Raw genomic sequence first — 21,153 nt, forward strand, 5'->3', positions numbered from 1 at the left:
GTTAACCTCCTTCTCCCCTCAGGCCCAACTGCCCTATGCCGGACCACAGGCTAAATCTAAGCTATGCAGTGTCACACTACGTATAGAAATCAGTCATTGTGACATCATGTCAAAAGAGCCTGCATAACCAATAAATGGAGAGGAATGAGGCTTGACATATCAAAAACGCATTAACCACAAGAGTAAGAAAAAGAGAAAGCATCCGGCAAAAGTAACACAAATTGGCAGCAAATTGGTGTGAGTCTAATACCAGGAACATTTTATTTTCTTTAAAAAGAGAATTTTCAGTCAGTGTGTGGGTTTGCCAAATGATTTACAAAAGGCAAGATGGCACTATTTAATGCCCATTGGTTGTCTTTCAAATAAATGGCAGTTTCTGTGGCTTGCTGCCAGCCCCAGACTGAAAACGTAGTACTTTTTGCACCAAGACTAGAGGGGGAAATAAGCTTCCTACACCATGTGGCGTAACAGGTTGGCCAACACAAGTGAGTTAGTAAACCGTTTATAATTTAGTGACAGGTCCTCTGTACTGGCCCATTCTTAAAAAACACATCTAATGTTTGTTAATCAAGTGACAGTGGCCTGAAACCAGTTCAATTTTTAATTCCATGTCGTTGGTATCCTTGCACTCCAAATAGTAAAATGCATTTCGACAACAAATAAATAAGGCAGCTAATTTTGAAGACTGAGCCAAAAGGCAATCTGCCAGACCACATTTAATAGGGTATATAGACTAAAATGCCAAATATGACATGCTCAACTCTTACTAAGTTCTGTGAATAAGTCTTGGGTGCGGTATAAATTAGCCCAGCTGTAATCCAACGGCCAGCACTCAAATAAATAGTAACGTTAGATGCTAGTTAGCTGTATTATTCTCAGCAGTCACAATGGTTGCATTTCGGCCCCAAAGCCGATCTGTACACAGATAAGGCCTACATATTATTGTCAGATCTGAATTTATTTGGAATAAAGCTACAACATGAATGTAATTATTGTATCACATTCACAACATGACATTCAAGTGTTTATTCCTGTGTTATGGGCTAAACATATCTAGCTCTAGGGCTGACTAGCTACTAGCAAGAACAATCTTTAGCTAGCTAGTTTGTTAGCCCTAACTTGCTAACCTAGCTAGCAACTAAACCATGAATACGTTTATATGGCTAAATGTAAATAGGCTGAATGTTGGCTAAGGACAGAGAAGTTTAATGCAATTGACGTTGCTTGACAAATATTGTCACTGACATGGCTAGCCTCGCTAACTACATTGCTAGGCCCGCGCCCATCTCTGTTTGTATGCTAACGTTGCCATCACCGACCAAGCAACATGACATTTCAGCACAAGTCATTTTTCGGGCTGCAGTAAAGCCCTGCTTTTTTGACGACAATAAACCAGTTCAGCATAACTACCTACGATCTCTTGCTCGGTAATTCTGTTATTTTCAAGGTAGCTTATCTGTTGGGCACAATAAACAACCCAAGAATGTCGTCTGATATACTAGATTCATAAACACCTTTAGCAAAATTAGCTGGCTAGCTAACATGCTATTACGCAGCAGGGGAAAACCTGACATGTATTTGGTGGTGGCTGCCCTCCCGATGAGGGGGGCATCGTGGTTCTCCCAAAACACGGTGAATTTATACGGTTTAGTAGATTCCGACATGTACAAGATCCACCCTCGTTATAACCCCGTGCAAAGATGCAGGGCCAAGCAGCTTACCTCTGGATGGAGAATAGGAACACAGCCAGCTTCTTTCTCATATTCATCCATAACGTCAGCCATCTTGGTGGTCAATCTCGCCAAGCATTATGGGACACAATGCTCTGTAAAAACAAACAGGAGGATGGGATGTTCGGTCAAAGCGATGCTCGAGGCTCACTCACAAACCGTCCTGCGATTTTCTGGTGGTACATTGATGTTGCATTACGTCATTGTGTCACATCATCGTTTTGGGATAATTCTGTATCGGGTCATGCATATCAATACCTCTAGGTTAAATCATGAAAGGAGGTCGGTACCCACATGCAATGTAAAGCCATTTGATGTGTAATTGTTACAGCCTACTGTTATTATAACACATTATATGCCTGACACGAAACAACGTTATGATTCAGATATGTGCGTGCGTGGATGACCTTGAACGCTAATATTCCCCACCTTGTTGCAGCTGTATGATCTGCACGAGAAATTGCGTCACATTTTTTTTAACATTCCTATTTACGAAATAAATATTGATGTATTTTACCGTCATCTTGAGTATTATTAACATCATCACTAACACTGCTATGGCTATACATATTTTAAAATCTGTTTGGAAAAGCAGTGCATGTACTGTATAACCGTTAGTTAGTTAGGCTACTTCCAAGATCTAAAAAATAAAAATCCCTACCCCCCAGAAAATCCCTACCAAAATTAACCCTACGTAAATCTATGCAATGGTGTGTTAGCTTCCATAAAGTTTCTGTGCAATATATACCTCAGTGGTGCAATGTGTACGAAATATTTGTATTTTTCGAAGGGGCCGTGCTACATTAGCCTGATACCAGTCTAGTTATTCCACTCCTTGCCACTGCTTGACTGGTCTTTCGGCAATCTCAACGTTCAATATGCAGCCGGATTTACGGCGCAGTTAGTTGTTGATTGAGAGTTGGAAACAACAGCCATGACAACAATATGGAACATGTTTGTGCGAAAATTTGGAGCAATATAGAATTCGAATTTTAAGAATAACAACAAACAATACCGTTACGACCTGCTGCGGTAATTCCCTTGTGAGAAAGCAGTGTCAATGCAATATCATGTTGTTCAAAGTGGCTAGACCGGACTCCGTAATGAGAGAGAAATAATGATACGGAAAATATTAGCCTACAAGATTCAATCGAGCTAGGTTTGCTTCAGTTGCATCCTATTAATTAGAGGAATGAAGCGCAAAACGGGCACCTGTCGTCATTCCTCGCACATATGCTGATCATCATGACCTAGTAACATTTTTACCATTTGTTATGCTAATTTCAGTTGTATTATTTGTCCCTCCTCTCTTATTGAGAGATGGAGTCCAGACAGGCTACTACTTTCTAAATGAGAGATAATTAGTGAAATCTCTCTCTCTCTCTCACACACTAAAAGGACCCATCAATCAAAGCCACCAGCGCACCTCAAGACACACAAATCACATTTCTCCTTTCCTAAAAACGTATTCAAACCTATGCTCACCTTCAAATGTTGGCTGTAGTCCATCAGAAAGTAGGCCTAGGCTACATTTTAGCATAATGTTAAAATAATGTATTTCAATGAATTGACAAGGAGAAACAGCTATAGTATTACTAGAGACGTTGGTTCTATAATTATTATCCAAGCATGTGCCTTATTCCAGAGGAATTTTTCCAAAACTGTCCCCTGTAATTCTTTATTTTTTTTAATTCAATTGAGTCTGACGGAAGCTTTTGGGTTTTTATTCTAGGCGTGAAGATATTCCAACATCATGTTTAGACGATAAAAGGCAACAATGATCACTCGTGCTTGGCTGCCAAATGTATAGGTGTCCCCATAGGTCTAATATTTAAATTGAGGAAAGGTGACGATAATCATTATTTTAGCGATCCACGTTAGACGTCCATCGTAAAGAATAGGCCCCCCATTCTGCTGATGTGAGCTGCTGGGCAGCGCACTTGCACTTGATGTGTTTATTGGTGTGAAAGTGTCATTTCCCAAAAAGGACCTCAGTGGGGAATGGGGATCTACGTCAACAGCCAGGGTTTCATTAAACAGGCCTAGGCACTATACTTTTTTTTATTGCACATTTAATTAAATTGTCGTATGTGGCGATGTTCAACTTCAATTCGTTGGCACAAAACATGCGTCAGACAAAATAAAGTTTTTGTCTCTTGCTTGCTTGCACAGGTGGTGGTCGCCTTAATTCACTGTAGTAGGCTTAGTATCAAATCAAATGTTATTTGTCACATGCGCCGAATACAACAGGTGTAGTAGACCTTACCGTGAAATGCTTACGTATGTAACGGATGGCTATCTAGTTAGCGGTGGTGCGCGCTAATAGCCTTTCAATTGGTGACGTCACTTGCTCTGAGCCCTTGAGGTAGTGGTTCCCCTTGCTCTGCAAGAGCCGCGGTTTTTGTGGAGCGATGGGTAACGATGCTTCGTGGGTGAATGTTGTCTGTGTGCAGAGTGTCCCTGGTTCGCGCCCAGGTCGGGGCGAGGGGACGGACTAAAGCTAAACTGTTACACTTGCAAGGTCTTAAGAGAGATGATAAGGACACCATGAAACAATTTTCAGCATGTTGCAACTGTGAAATATAGTTTTAAACAGTTTTCCATGAACACAGTCTAAAATCATGTTTGACGCAATTTGAAAGCAAAACCTTGTACAGCACTGTTAAGAGAGATCATAAGGACGCCATGAGACAATTTTCAGCATGTTGCAACTGTGAAATATAGTTTTAACCAACAGTGCCGTTCAAGAAATAGAGTTCAGAAAATATTTACTAAATAAAGTAAAAAAAAAAAAAAATCACATCAAAAAGTAACACAATAAAATTACATAACATTAACGAGGCTATATACGGGGGTACCGAGTCAATGTGCGGGGGTACAGGTTAATCGAGGTAATGTATATAGGCTATCATTCGAATGGTGGATTAACAGCCCAGTCTGCCCAGCCTATGAATTAACTTCTAATTTACACATCTCTGTCTTCAATGTTCCTTAATTGTGAAATTCATGCATCTCCGCTGACATCTCCACTGGCCTCTCTCTCTCTCCAATCCTCTGTATTCCTCTTATAGCTCTTGAACCAGTACCCTATAGCCCAAATGCTTGTCCTAGAAGTAGCAAGTTTGAATGGCGAGAGCTTCTCTGATATGACGTGATCACGTTGGCTGGTGGTAAAAAATCCAATAAACGGGAATCCTGCGTTTTTCCCGCGCCCAATGTTTATGTTTACAATTAAATCTATTACGTCAGAATGCCCAATGTTAGAATGTTTCCAATCAAATGTATGAATTCAATTTGAACGTTTTCCCATCAGTCTAGTTTGCATTAACATTGTGATTGGATGATAGCGGTGAAGGTTATCGAATCTAGTGGCAAGGAGTGGAACTTAAATTAAAGAGACTGGTACCCAGGCTAATGCTACATCTTTCTGCCACTAGATGTCGGACTCTACCCATCTCATATTCAGTGGTTACACAAATACATTATTCTACGGCTTCATAGACACAGCAACATATACGCTTTAAATGTAGCTAGCTTATTTCTACAAGTATATGTGGCCCACAACATATTCGTTATTTGTTTATGGACAATTTATTTATCATTTAAAACATGACATTACTAGTTGTGCAGACTGCCGAGCATCAAGCAAAAGTAGTCGAACGATAATCACCGGATTACAGGCGTCTCAGTTAATCACTGATTCAACATTCGCACTCACAAGAAGGAAGGCTACGAACAGGATTTCAGAGCTTTTATATAGACTTTAAAATACATGTAAAAAATCAGTTTTAGAAACTGATCCGTTACATCAACTAATTAAGCAATTTTCTAGAAAACCATATGTATATGTTGTTAACCTGTGATAGCAGGCAGCTGTCCTGACTCCTTATCGAGTGTGGAATGATGGAGTGTGTAAGCTAACGTTAGCTATTTCTGCAGTTCTTCCTAGCTAGCGAACGAAAAAAAAGCATTACATCATAAGCAAGTTGCAACAGTCTAACTAACAGTGGATGGTACCAGATAAGCCAACTGAACCAAACAAGGTAAGGACTGGAGAGCTAACGTTGCCTTGTTATGGATGTTAATTATGCGAGTGTGAAAAGAGACACGGATCGGAGGGTGACAATTCTGAATGCGACAAAATTGAATGGGTCCGCTCTGTTCTGCTTGGGTGCTAACCCACACCAGCCAGATAGTTAGTTAGCAAGTTAGATATAGTTGTTGACATCAATGTTGGCTATGGAGTTGTTAACTGTATGCTTATCAACGACAATGTTACCAACTCGAAATTATCCTGGCTAGCTAGCTAGCTAGAATGCTAACTGACTTCATTATTTAGCTAGCCTGGTGGGGGTTATGTAATAGATGATAGGGCAATGAACAGGATCCAACCAGCTCACTTGTTTTTCATCTGATAACGTTACATGTAAATGGCAACGGAATCGATGATGCCCCCCGAGTATTTCAATCGCAGGCTAGATGGCTATGTCAAGGCATCATACATTTGTATTAGCTAGATGACAGGGCAATCCGAATGCAGCCGTGCATGATCAGCATGACTACAGTAGATATAGCCTAGTTGATACTCTTGACTTTGTAAAAAAAAATATATATATATATTTTGCTGTTATCTTTTGAATGCAGTGCCTGAAGCATTGGGAGGGAAATGATATAATTGCTCTCCATTTAAGGAAAGGGGGATACCTAGTTAGCTGTACAACTGAATGCATCTCCATTTAAGGAAAGGGGGATACCTAGTCAGCTGTACAACTGAATGCATCTCCATTTAAGGAAAGGGGGATACCTAGTCAGCTGTACAACTGAATGCATCTCCATTTAAGGAAAGGGGGATACCTAGTCAGCTGTACAACTGAATGCATCTCCATTTTAGGAAAGGGGGATACCTAGTCAGCTGTACAACTGAATGCATCACCATTCAAGGAAAGGGGGATATCTAGTCAGCTGTACAACTGAATGCATCTCCATTTAAGGAAAGGGGGATACCTAGTCAGCTATACAACTGAATGCATCTCCATTTAAGGAAAGGGGATACCTAGTCAGCTGTACAACTGAATGCATCTCCATTTAAGGAAAGGGGGATACCTAGTCAGCTGTACAACTGAATGCATCTCCATTTAAGGAAAGGGGGATACCTAGTCAGCTGTATACTGAATGCATCTCCATTTAAGGAAAGGGGGATACCTAGTCAGCTGTACAACTGAATGCATCTCCATTTAAGGAAAGGGGGATACCCTTAGTCAGCTGTACAACTGAATGCATCTCCATTTAGATGCAAATGTACACCGACTGGGAAACAAACACGGAAACATTTTACAAAATGTCTGCAATTTATATTTTGCACCTTCAGTTAAAACATGATGAGATATGGAAATACAAGTCACAGGGCTTGGTTCTTGTTTGTTAGCCAATGTTGTGCTGTGAAAGCTGTCCAAAACATCAACCCTGAGCTGACTTCACGTTACACTGAGATCCTGCGGTGGGGTTATGTCAGCAGGCCCAGGCATGATCAGATATTAGGTTACAACTCTCACTTGATACGAAGAGCTCAGTAACATGACACCCCACCATGAGACACAGCTCTACAATAACATGTTCTGCACCCTCTTTTCATAACGGCACACTGAAGGCATCATCACCATACATCACCAGACATCACCAGACAAACTGAAGGTACAGTATAGTTAGCCGACTAAAACCAGGGTTATACTCTGTGGTTGACTTGGACTGAAATAGGTGCCGGTATTTATTTTGGTTGCCGATACTGTTTCTATTTAGGTGCAGGAGCTCCACGATACTTTTGAGTGAATATTCTAGAAGAGGAACAGGAACTGCAGCAGTAGATACATTGAGGCGTCGGTGCTCCGGCCCAAGTCTAGCACTGGTTCAGAAAAGCGGTTGAAATGATTTCCCATCAGTCTAGTTGTCAAAGATGATCTAGCCCTTCCTTGAAAATCAACCAATAAGAAATATACCTTTGTTGTTAGAGGATATATTGAGGTTCAACTGTACTATTATAAAGCGCTCTATCAAAGTACTATCACCTCCTAAAGATTTGAGGCAAATACTAGACTACTCCTAAGGATTCAGGCTGAGTGGACTGGTAGCCTAGCCTAGACTGGGACTCCCTAAGGATTCAGGCTGAGTGGACTGGTAGCCTAGCCTAGACTGGGACTCCCTAAGGATTCAGGCTGAGTGGACTGGTAGTCTAGCCTAGACTGGGACTCCCTAAGGATTCAGGCTAAGTGGACTGGTAGCCTAGCCTAGACTGGGACTCCCTAAGGATTCAGGCTGAGTGGACTGGTATCCTAGCCTAGACTGGGACTCCCTAAGGATTCAGGCTGAGTGGACTGGTAGTCTAGCCTAGACTGGGACTCCCTAAGGATTCAGGCTAAGTGGACTGGTAGCCTAGCCTAGACTGGGACTCCCTAAGGATTCAGGCTAAGTGGACTGGTAGCCTAGCCTAGACTGGGACTCCCTAAGGATTCAGGCTGAGTGGACTGGTATCCTAGCCTAGACTGGGACTCCCTAAGGATTCAGGCTGAGTGGACTGGTAGCCTAAATTGGGACTCTCTAAGGATTCAGGCTGAGTGGACTGGTAGCCTAGCCTAAATTGGGGACCACATATTTCCATGTTTTCCATTCTTGACAGATTTGCATGTCAATGTAGGGTAATCATCATCTCACCCAGAGAGGAAACATTCGTCATGTGAGTGATGAGGTGTAGACTACACCCTCGGTCACAGGCTCTGGCCTCCAAGGCCTTGCAGGTCATTTGCCTGCCAAATATAGTTTCCATTCGCCCCTCAAACTAGGCCTGCAGCTCGTGGCCAGTGTACTGTCGCTCAGCTCTGGGATATCTGTGGCGTGTCTTGATCAATTTCCACGTAGGCCTTTTTATATACCTGTTAAGATAGGATGCTGACATGCTGTCGAGCTTGCTGTGCTTTATTCCCACTCTCGTTTCAGTATACTGCACATGATCAGGTTTACTGGTTGTGGTGTGTAGCTGTGTCGTTGCTCAGAGAGATTTCCTATCATAAGAGTAATGTCATTGTGTGCTGGGTCATTTAATGCTCTCGGTCATTTGAATGCATAGCTTTTTTAATGTTTATTTATGGCAGTAGAAGGCAGGCCTCCAGACATCACAATTACATTCGGGAGCAAGATTATTCATGCTCAGACAAAATGAGGGTGTTAGCCAGCCATGTTAATGAAATACATTCTTAATGCCAACACGTAGCGCCACGCGACAGTGTAGTGGAATGGAATCAAATCAGAGAACAAACCAGAAGGACAGACAGTTTACACAGGCTTTAAAGTCCAATGATCTGGTAACAATTACACATGAATAACATTTATTTTAACATTGAACAGAGTCTGTTTGATTACATGTGAATGATCTCAGTCTTTTTTCTACTATGTATTTCTACAGAGTCGTATTAGTTGACAAGGTAAAGGTAAGTTTAGCTAGGCTACTGTAGGCTAATTGCTATTGCGAAGTATCTTGGTCAGAATATTTTTTAGAGATGTTGCTATAGTAATTCAACCTTGTTTGCCTAGTGCGCTATAAACTCTCGTGGACAGAATACGTAACATAAATGGTATCTGACACAAATACGCAAGGTTTTGTGTTTTGGAGAGGAAGTGCACTATGACCTAAACAGTAGCTGGCCTTGTCAGGGAGCAATGTTCACATTGTTTACCATGGTGCTGCTATCACCTATTGGAATGCCAGTAGGCGTTAAGGCTGAGATATCTACACCAGCCTGGGCTGTGAAGTGAGACAGAGGCCGGCAGACATCAAAGGTGACAGAGGACGCATGTTGTCTTTTTCAAGGGGGGAGAATCTATACAGGTTGGGAACAGGGAGTCAGACAACACCTTGGGGGTTGGTTGCTCAGGTGACCTTGTGTTTACTCTCACTCTGTGAGACTGCTGGCCACACAACACACAGAGGGAAGTCTCCTCTCCCCAGTCACTGTTACTGATCTCCTCACTGGTCTCCACGGTGATGGATGCCCTGGGCATAACCTCACTGCTTGTATCATTGACTTATAACAGAGGACCGCACTCACCCAATGATAAACAATGTTTTTCTTCCCGAGGATGACTGGAATAGCTGCCTAATGTTTTCAGAGTCAGACAGATGTCCTTCACATTACTGCTGGAGGAGATTGCCTGCTTGGAACCAGTCATGACTTATCTCTTGAAAGGGATACTTCAGGATTTTGTTGGATACCGTTTTTATGTTTCTGCGTGCAGTTTGAAGGCAGTTGCTAACTAGTGCTAGCGCAATTGCTAACGCAATGACTGGAAGTCTAACGTGTCTGATAGACTTTGTCATTACGCTAACGCAAGTTAGCATTGGCTCTCGAAACTACCTCTAACTTCCTTCATAATGGACGCAGAGACACAAAAATGGTATCCACAAGTTCATCGTACTCTGGTGAAATAGATAAAGGCGTTGCCAAAATTCCAAAGTATCCCTTTAAAGCTGCTGAAATTAGGCAAACTATTCAAATTTTAGTAACCAAGAAATGGCGGAGCTGTTTCTGCATATTGCACCTTTTAAGACTGTCAAATCACATGGCTTTCTGGAGTTCGCTGGATTCAAAGGCCATAGAAATGAGTGAATAGACTAATAATTTTGGTTTAAAAAACATCCTATGTCCTATGTGACAGGCACCCACTGATATGACATACAGTACAGTATCCTGCTAAAGACATAATCAAATCAAATACAATTGTATTTGTCACAGTGAAATGCTTAGTTACAAGCCCTTAACCAACAATGCAGTTTTAACAGAAATAAGAGGGGGTACAGTACCAATGTTTAACTTTTCCAATAATTCCATATGAAATAATGTCTCTTCTAGTCTGTCCACATGAATCCACGTTGCTTGTAATGATCTTCTGTTCATTGTAATATTAAGACACTAGGCCTAAATGCAGAGGACATTTAAAACGTCCACACTCAGTATCTGTAGGCTGTGTTGATATTGCTTCCTGCCAGGGTTGAAGCCCAGCCTTGGTAACAGAGCTCTAATGCTGAGTCACACACACCCTGGAGGCTGATGGTCATGGAAACGACACCACTGCAGAGTGTAATGGATGGACTGGGTCGAGTCTGGCCTGTGATTTGGGTGACTGAGTGCTATGTAGACAAATAGCTGGTTCAGTGTAATGGTTGTCTCAGGCTTTCTCCTGTGCCTGGGATCTGAAGGGCTTTCAATAGCCACAGCCACCAGTAGCCTTGTCACTGCTGGAGGCTGATGTTGCACTCAAGTCAAAATGGACTTCAAATCATCACTGATGCAATGCACAAGTCTTACTTTAGTAGGAATATCGTAATACTGTGTGACTGGCTTTGAAAAATCTTTCAACCCGTCTGCTTTCTTACCTGAACGAATTACAATTTGCACCTGGAGTTCAAACAAACCCAAAGTACAGAAGTTTAATTAACACCTGCTTAACACCCCCCCCCCCCCAGCTGTGTAGACACACACACACACACACACACACACACACACACACACACACACACACGCGCAGGTTGAGGATTCACTATAGACAAGGGCTACGCCTGGCCCTTGGAGATCATTGGCCCAGCTAGTCATCCTCAGGGCTCGACCTTATATATAATTAGATATGAAGGAAAACCTCATCAGGATTGTGCACCCAAGTGACTGTTCCCCGGAGGGACAGTGCTGCAACCACAGATGGTTCCTTTAACTGTTCTTGGGAACATGGAGCGGCTTTTGGTGACTGTACCCTGCTGTGTAGGGGCCTAGTGGAGAGTCCTGTGTCGGGGCCTAGTGGAGAGTCCTGTGTCGGGTCCTAGTGGAGAGTCCTGTGTCGGGTCCTAGTGGAGAGTCCTGTGTCGGGGCCTAGTGGAGAGTCCTGTGTCGGGGCCTAGTGGAGAGTCCTGTGTCGAGGCCTAGTGGAGAGTCCTGTGTCGAGGCCTAGTGGAGAGTCCTGTGTCGGGGCCTAGTGGAGAGTCCTGTGTCGGGGCCTAGTGGAGAGTCCTGTGTCGGGGCCTAGTGGGGAGTCCTGTGTCGGGGCCTAGTGGGGAGTCCTGTGTCGGGGCCTAGTGGGGAGTCCTGTGTCGGGGCCTAGTGGGGAGTCCTGTGTCGGGGCCTAGTGGGGAGTCCTGTGTCGGGGCCTAGTGGGGAGTCCTGTGTCGGGGCCGAGTGGGGAGTCCTGTGTCGGGGCCGAGTGGGGAGTCCTGTGTCGGGGCCGAGTGGAGAGTCCTGTGTCGGGGCCGAGTGGAGAGTCCTGTGTCGGGGCCGAGTGGAGAGTCCTGTGTCGGGGCCGAGTGGAGAGTCCTGTGTCGGGGCCGAGTGGAGAGTCCTGTGTCGGGGCCGAGTGGAGAGTCCTGTGTCGGGGCCGAGTGGGGAGTCCTGTGTCGGGGCCGAGTGGGGAGTCCTGTGTCGGGGCCGAGTGGGGAGTCCTGTGTCGGGGCCGAGTGGGGAGTCCTGTGTCGGGGCCGAGTGGAGAGTCCTGTGTCGGGGCCGAGTGGGGAGTCCTGTGTCGGGGCCGAGTGGAGAGTCCTGTGTCGGGGCCGAGTGGAGAGTCCTGTGTCGGGGCCGAGTGAAGAGGCCTAGTGGAGAGGCCTCATGACGTCTAGCGCCTCATGATTCATAAAGTAATAACACACTCTCAATGTCATCCTTTCTCACATTACGCTTTAGTCCATTAGAGATGCTGAATGAAATACTACATCTTCTGGGTTAAATGCGGAAGACACATTTCAGTTGAAGGCCTTCAGTTGTACAGCTGACTAGGTATCCCTCTTTCCCTTCCCTTTCTAACTACCTTCACTACACGTCAATGACAGCTAGCACAGTTGCCTATTAGCTAGAGGCTTATAAAGCATGTGAGAACACAGAGACTCAGTCTGTTCTTTTCCCTCTTCACCTTGACAGCTGACGCTGACGTTGACATTAAGAGAGACTAATGACTAAAGCAATTATAGTTTTCTCCCTTTACAGTCAAAATGTGTTGTTAGCAAGTTTCCTTTATCCCAAGATATTTGTGAATTGTGCTGTAAGTCTTTGTGTTCCAACACTGCTAAATGCTACGCTTCACTAGATGTATTGAATAGTGTCATTCATAGTCTGTGTGTTAGAGCGGGCTGAGCTGTTTTACAGTGTTGAACTGGTTTTTAATGCATTTTACACCTCTTTGAAATGAGCTGATTTGTTGCATAAAGCCCCCGGATTAGCTGTGACTTTCAAAACCCACTCCTGTCTCGTAAAAACCCGCTCCTGTCTCGTAAAAACCTGCTCCTGTCTCGTAAAAACCCGCTCCCGTCTCATAAAAACCCTCCTCCCGTCTCGTAAAAACCCTCCTCCCGTCTCGTAAAAACCCTCCTCCCGTCTCGTAAAAACCCTCCTCCCGTCTCGTAAAAACCCTCCTGTCTCGTAAAAACCTGCTCCTGTCTCGTAAAAACCCGCTCCCGTCTCATAAAAACCCTCCTCCCGTCTCGTAAAAACCTGCTCCCGTCTCGTAAAAACCTGCTCCTGTCTCATAAAAACCCTCCTCCCGTCTCGTAAAAACCCTCCTCCCGTCTCGTAAAAACCCTCCTCCCGTCTCGTAAAAACCCTCCTCCCGTCTCGTAAAAACCTTCCTCCCGTCTCGTAAAAACCCTCCTCCCGTCTCGTAAAAACCCTCCTCCCGTCTCGTAAAAACCCTCCTCCCGTCTCGTAAAAAGTTGGAGGATTGTGTCTGGAATAGTCTGGACTCTTGTTTCCATCCCATTAGCGCTGATCCTACCAAGACCAAGAAAGAAACCCACTGAAACGGATTGTAGACTGTGTTTATATATAGAAACTACAGGTCAAAGTTCATCTAGTTGAAGCACTTTTTGAAGGCCATTGTCTTGGATGAAGGAGACATTTCAGGACGGTCTTCCCCAGAGCTCCAGAAGGACGGGATCATGACGAGGCCCGTGGGGCGTGGCGTCTCTGCAGCGCAGTGACCCAGTAGTCCGACTCCCCTGCATAGCTGGCATTCTCAGCTGCCTGAAATACTGCTCCGAGGCAGGGTTCCCTCGTCCACCCTAAACCATTATTACGTCGGGCCTCCGTGTTGCACAGACAGGATTATGGAGCTAAATATAACCCCGCTTTAGGGCCTACACACCGGTTGTGACATCATAGGTGTGGCCCAGTGAACCCTGTCAACATGGAGTGTATATAGTTTTAATCACTGGAGCAATGCAGTATAGGAAAAAGGAATGAGGAGTACAAAGATAATATATTCTATAGGTTAGCTAGATGTTTGACTGACAGCACTGCTACAGCAGCAACATCAGACCGACCCTAAAAGCCTGGGAGAGATGATTGTGGGCTTACCTCACTATAGAAAGGATTTGTCACTGGGTGGGACAACGAGGCTACTTCTGTATTCTGTAACTATGGCTTCACTGCTTTGACTGCTACGCTAGTGAAGCAAACCCCTTTCTTCTGCGCCAGGCTTTGTGAATGGAGTGAACACAAAGACCCAGCGGGCTGATAGCATTCTCCTTTGTAGGATTTCACTTCTTTTCTGACTTCGGCAGGTTCTTAAAAGCCCCCCTCTAATTGGAAACTCAGCCAAGTCTCAGCTTTAGGAATCAGAGATTGAATGAGTTTCGTGCACGGCTATTCCACGCTAACAGAATTATACTGTGACTCAGATTTTTCACTTTAAAATCTATACCAAACCAAAACCATTGATTTCAAAGTTTAACAAACCATATGCACAAGGACTTTCCACAGAACATTTTATAAACACACATTTACAGCAAACTGCAGATACAAAGTGTGGTAACAGAAGAGGGAGATTTTACCGTCTGCACAGTTATTACAGTGAATGTTTTGTTTTTAAATGTACTGTGTAAATTGTTCAAAGTAGTCATGATGTATAGAGGAGTGTTCTATGGTTTGTTAGACTTTGAAGTCAGTTGTTTGGCAAACATTTTAAAGTGTCAACTCAGTTTCAGCATAATTCCGTTACCTTGGAATTTCCCTGCAGTGAATGTAGGAGGAGTGTCTTGTTGCTCTTAAACCGACTGATAAGATAATAAAAGCCAGCAGCAGCTCTGTTTTCTGGGGACAAATTATCCTCGGCCATCTAAAGCTTCATTTGCACCTGGCTCAGGAAGCTCTGTTCAGGAAGCTCAGTTCAGAGACCAGTGGGGACTGGCGTTCGTGCCCACTGCTCTCTCGATTGACCCTAATTTAATTACTTAGCTGTTTTATTAAATTAAGTCAAGCTTTGTTGCTCTTGAATCACTGAGTAGAAATTTATGGGCGTCGCCCGATTTGAAGCTGTGCTTTCCTCACAGTGGAAAAAACCCATCAAGATGTTTCACTGTTGCTTCATCATTTCTCTGGCCTTTGTTGGTCTGAAATAAGCTGTTATCACGTTTTATAGAAAAAGCTTAAGGTGAAAGGTGGCGAAGTGGCTCTGTTGCCGGGAGACTGAACAGATGGTAATGTGTTTACCACAGTAAACGTATTTAAAAAGCCCAGCAAAAACTAAATGGGATTTGCACTGACTGTGCCTTCATTACAGTCACCCTCTCTTCATCTGTAGTCTGCTCTTGTGAAACACATTGTTCCTCCCATTGTTGGACACCGTGTGAAAAGTCTGAAACAAATGAGTTCTTTAACTTCTCCAGCGCCGCCACCACTCCCTTTTAGCCCTGGGCGGTGATTGAGTACACGTTGATACCAACCAACAACAACACTGAAAACAGCACCGCTTGGTCCCTCGACAGTTAGAGTTGCCTCATGGAAAGTGTCCCTGGGCGTTGAGGCATCGCCGCGGGAACGGTTTGGAACGTAACCCCTGTTAGGCTAATCCGTCTCGGGCTAAACCCCGGACCGTCCCTGGGAACATAGTGAGAGTGACGCTGTGACGTACCCCGGAACTCTTATGTCACCTGACCGACCGTGCTCTGATGTTTCAGTCACGCCCGAGTCGCCAGTGCTTGCCGGGCTAACCAGGAGACTGACTCAACCCTGATCCTACTTCTACTAGCTACAGCAGCACCCACCAGTCTGCCCGCATGAGGACATCGTTTGGCAGAGAAGGGGAGACTGAGCTGGTAAGAGGAGAGGTCTAGGTGACCTGAAGGTAAACCTCAGTCCTAATGGCTTCCTCCAGACAACTACCCCTGTGGATTACGTTTGTGTTGGTGGAGGCTGTACAGGACTTCTGCCTCAGCGGGTGTTCTTAGTAGTTTTAGAATTTACTGTTTTGCTTTTGAAAAGTGTAAATAATATAAATATGAAGAAGATTCCAAAGAAGAACGACAATTTATAAATTAGGCGAACAAAATCGTATTAATTGATGCATTTAGTGTTTATTGAGTTTGTCACTATCAGGTCTCAGTGGAGGGTTTCTGTAGGCAGTCAGGTTTGTACTGGTGCAGTTCTCTGGAAACAGCAGCTTCTGCAGGGTGTCAGTGTGGAAGTGCATTTCCCTTCCCCCAGGTTATAGGCCTAGCTGTTGCTTTATGACTACCATAGCAACATTGAAACGTCCAATGAACAGGAGGTGGGAATATTCCACTTAATGTCTGACTGATAGTAATGGCCAGTGTGCTTATTTATTACCGTCTGAGAGCAAGAGCCTCCGCTCACCTTGTGGGCTAACACCAATAACTAGGTTAGTCTGGCCTGTGGAACTGTGCTCTTCACACACACATACACATACACATACACATACACATACACACTCCACTCCACACAACGCAGGTGATAGGGTACGATTACAGTAGGCAGCCTGTATTTCCTATAGACATGACTCCACACAACGCAGGTGATGGGGTACGATTACAGTAGGCAGTCTGTATTTCCTATAGACATGACTCCACACAACGCAGGTGATAGGGTACGATTACAGTAGGCAGCCTGTATTTCCTATAGACATGACTCCACACAACGCAGGTGATAGGGTACGATTACAGTAGACAGCCTGTATTTCCTATAGACATGACTCCACACAACACAGGTGATGGGGTACGATTACAGTAGGCAGCCTGTATTTCCTATAGACATGACTCCACACAACGCAGGTGATGGGGTACGATTACAGTAGGCAGCCTGTATTTCCTATAGACATGACTCCACACAACGCAGGTGATAGGGTACGATTACAGTAGGCAGCCTGTATTTCCTATAGACATGACTCCACACAACGCAGGTGATAGGGTACGATTACAGTAGGCAGCCTGTATTTCCTATAGACATGACTCCACACAACGCAGGTGATGGGGAACAATTACAGTAGGCAGCCTGTATTTCCTATAGACATGACTCCACACAACACAGGTGATGGGGTACGATTACAGTAGGCAACCTGTATTTCCTATAGACATGACTCCACACAACGCAGGTGATGGGGTACGATTACAGTAGGCAGCCTGTATTTCCTATAGACATGACTCCACACAACGCAGGTGATGGGGTACGATTACAGTAGGCAGCCTGTATTTCCTATAGACATGACTCCACACAACGCAGGTGATGGGGTACGATTACAGTAGGCAGCCTGTATTTCCTATAGACATGACTCCACACAACACAGGTGATGGGGTACGATTACAGTAGGCAGCCTGTATTTCCTATAGACATGACTCCACACAACACAGGTGATGGGGTACGATTACAGTAGGCAGCCTGTATTTCCTATAGACATGACTCCACACAACACAGGTGATGGGGTACGATTACAGTAGACAGCCTGTATTTCCTATAGACATGACTCCACACAACGCCGATGATGGGGTACGATTACAGTAGGCAGCCTGTATTTCCTATAGACACGACTCCACACAACGCAGGTGATGGGGTACGATTACAGTAGGCAGCCTGTATTTCCTATAGACATGACTCCACACAACACAGGTGATGGGGTACGATTACAGTAGGCAACCTGTATTTCCTATAGACATGACTCCACACAACGCAGGTGATGGGGTACGATTACAGTAGGCAGCCTGTATTTCCTATAGACATGACTCCACACAACGCAGGTGATGGGGTACGATTACAGTAGGCAGCCTGTATTTCCTATAGACATGACTCCACACAACGCAGGTGATGGGGTACGATTACAGTAGGCAGCCTGTATTTCCTATAGACATGACTCCACACAACACAGGTGATGGGGTACGATTACAGTAGGCAGCCTGTATTTCCTATAGACATGACTCCACACAACACAGGTGATGGGGTACGATTACAGTAGGCAGCCTGTATTTCCTATAGACATGACTCCACACAACACAGGTGATGGGGTACGATTACAGTAGACAGCCTGTATTTCCTATAGACATGACTCCACACAACGCAGGTGATGGGGAACGATTACAGTAGGCAGCCTGTATTTCCTATAGACATGACTCCACACAACGCAGGTGATAGGGTACGATTACAGTAGGCAGCCTGTATTTCCTATAGACATGACTCCACACAACGCAGGTGATGGGGTACGATTACAGTAGGCAGCCTGTATTTCCTATAGACATGACTCCACACAACGCCGATGATGGGGTACGATTACAGTAGGCAGCCTGTATTTCCTATAGACACGACTCCACACAACGCAGGTGATGGGGTACGATTACAGTAGGCAGCCTGTATTTCCTATAGACATGACTCCACACAACGCAGGTGATGGGGTACGATTACAGTAGGCAGCCTGTATTTCCTATAGACATGACTCCACACAACGCAGGTGATAGGGTACGATTACAGTAGGCAGCCTGTATTTCCTATAGACATGACTCCACACAACGCAGGTGATAGGGTACGATTACAGTAGGCAGCCTGTATTTCCTATAGACATGACTCCACACAACGCAGGTGATAGGGTACGATTACAGTAGGCAGCCTGTATTTCCTATAGACATGACTCCACACAACACAGGTGATGGGGTACGATTACAGTAGGCAACCTGTATTTCCTATAGACATGACTCCACACAACGCAGGTGATGGGGTACGATTACAGTAGGCAGCCTGTATTTCCTATAGACATGACTCCACACAACGCAGGTGATGGGGTACGATTACAGTAGGCAGCCTGTATTTCCTATAGACATGACTCCACACAACGCAGGTGATGGGGTACGATTACAGTAGGCAGCCTGTATTTCCTATAGACATGACTCCACACAACACAGGTGATGGGGTACGATTACAGTAGGCAGCCTGTATTTCCTATAGACATGACTCCACACAACACAGGTGATGGGGTACGATTACAGTAGACAGCCTGTATTTCCTATAGACATGACTCCACACAACGCAGGTGATGGGGAACGATTACAGTAGGCAGCCTGTATTTCCTATAGACATGACTCCACACAACGCAGGTGATAGGGTACGATTACAGTAGGCAGCCTGTATTTCCTATAGACATGACTCCACACAACGCAGGTGATGGGGTACGATTACAGTAGGCAGCCTGTATTTCCTATAGACATGACTCCACACAACGCCGATGATGGGGTACGATTACAGTAGGCAGCCTGTATTTCCTATAGACACGACTCCACACAACGCAGGTGATGGGGTACGATTACAGTAGGCAGCCTGTATTTCCTATAGTCATGCTCTTGCAGCTCAGCTGCCACTTGGCAGTTTTATGGAAGTGTGTAATCAATTAGCGAAGCCAGCAGAGGGTGGAATGGGGAGGTGTGCATCCCAAAAGGCACCCTATCCCCTATATCGTGCCCCATAGGGCCCTGGTCAAAAGTAGTGCACTATATAGGGAATAGGGTGTCTTTTGGATTGGATACTTGGGAGCAGATTTTCTAAATTAAAATCACTTGGAACTGATTTCCTGGTATTTTTAGTCTTTTATGTCCGACAATGAAAATTCCCCAAAATATATGTTTTTTTCTCCGAAAATTTGGGGGGTCAAATGATGTCGGCAGTGGGGAACCCTGGTCTAGGGTCAACTTCACTTTGAAGATATCGCTCTATCAGATCGCTCTTTGGTTTGTGTTTGGGCCCTGGGCGCTATCAGATTAACCCTCTGGGGTTTATGTTTGGGCCCTGGGCTCCATCAGATCGCTCTGTGGTTTATGTTTGGGCCCTGGGCTCCATCAGATTAACCCTCTGTGGTTTGTGTTTGGGCCCTGGGCTCCATCAGATTAACCCTCTGTGGTTTGTGTTTGGGCCCTGGGCTCTATCAGATTTACCCTCTGTGGTTTGTGTTTGGGCCCTGGGCTCCATCAGATTAACCCTCTGTGGTTTGTGTTTGGGCCCTGGGCTCCATAACCCTCTGTGGTTTGTGTTTGGGCCCTGGGCTCTATCAGATTAACCCTCTGTGGTTTGTGTTTGGGCCCTGGGCTCCATCAGATTAACCCTCTGTGGTTTGTGTTTGGGCCCTGGGCTCCATCAGATTAACCCTGTGTGGTTTGTGTTTGGGCCCTGGGCTCCATCAGATTAACCCTGTGTGGTTTGTGTTTGGGCCCTGGGCTCCATCAGATTAACCCTCTGTGGTTTGTGTTTGGGCCCTGGGCTCCATCAGATTAACCCTCTGTGGTTTGTGTTTGGATTCCTGGGCTCCATCAGATTAACCGTCTGTGGTTTATGTTTGGTCCCTGGGCTCCATCAAATGAACCCTCTGGTTTGTGTTTGGGTCCTGGCCCCTGTCACCTTATGTCATGCTGTACACCATCTGGTGTTATCTCAATATCTTCTCTTTCACAGTGTAGCCGACACAAGTCTCATAGCACTCTGTTCCTCTCCTCCCAAGACCAGTATGTCTCTGTGGTCCAGCGTGACCCCCAGATGGACATGTTAATTGGCCCAGCGACTAAAGCCTGTCCAACGGGATTAAGGAATGGGTTCTGGAGGTGGGCCAAAGGACACGCCTCATTGAGCCCACTGACACGGAGGAGATTAAAAACTGTAGAACCCACACACACTTGTAGAACCACGCGCGCAATCTCACGCACACACGCGACTAGGACACTCCGTCTGTGATGGACTGAAACGTATGTTCCACCGGGCTGTATTACGAGGGGAGGGGATATACACACTGTGATGTCATCATGTCTCCCTCCCTGCCTTGTCTTCTCTCTCAGGCTGGCTGTGGTGTTGTCGTGAGGAGACTGCTTTCTGCTGCACCAGCTGCATGAGGTAGGTCCTATATTTGTCACCGCTCGCCTGTCTGCTTGAGGATGCTCCGCTGCTTTTGGTAAATGGGTATGGAGCTCCACACGTGACTGTGTGTCTGCGTGCGTGTGTGTTTGCGTGCACGTGTGTCTGCGGGCATGTGTGCATTTGTGTGCGTGTGTGTAGGTGATGTGTCTGTAAGCGCGTCTGTGGGATGTGTTGTGTGTGTGTGTGAGAGAGAGTGTTATATGTGATCTCGTACTGCATGCATGTTAAAG

General features: G+C 45.2%; 2 protein-coding genes across 8 annotated transcripts in view; one reads left to right on the forward strand and one right to left on the reverse strand.

Annotated features, from left to right (window-relative positions):
• zdhhc17 (zinc finger DHHC-type palmitoyltransferase 17) overlaps nt 1-1,917 on the reverse strand; it is a 49,464-nt gene extending 47,547 nt beyond the window's left edge. Inside the window, exon 1 of the mRNA XM_071332074.1 lies at nt 1,722-1,917. Within this exon, the coding sequence (XP_071188175.1) occupies nt 1,722-1,784 (63 nt within the window). The 5' untranslated portion in view covers nt 1,785-1,917. The remainder of the gene's footprint in view (nt 1-1,721) is intronic.
• A 3,383-nt stretch (nt 1,918-5,300) lies between these two features.
• Nucleotides 5,301-21,153, forward strand: part of osbpl8 (oxysterol binding protein-like 8) — a 152,150-nt gene continuing 136,297 nt past the window's right edge. For 2 of the 7 annotated variants that reach the window (XM_071332062.1, XM_071332067.1), the window contains exons 1-2: nt 5,301-5,773; nt 20,845-20,899. The gene's annotated coding sequence lies outside the window, so the exon portion shown is untranslated. Of the gene's footprint in view, nt 5,774-15,707; nt 15,847-20,844; nt 20,900-21,153 lie in introns of those variants that run through there. The other 5 variants (XM_071332065.1, XM_071332070.1, XM_071332069.1 and 2 more) reach the window with 4 other exon arrangements.

Source organism: Salvelinus alpinus, chromosome 11 (assembly GCF_045679555.1).
Source record: "Salvelinus alpinus chromosome 11, SLU_Salpinus.1, whole genome shotgun sequence".
Lineage (NCBI taxonomy): Eukaryota > Metazoa > Chordata > Actinopteri > Salmoniformes > Salmonidae > Salvelinus > Salvelinus alpinus.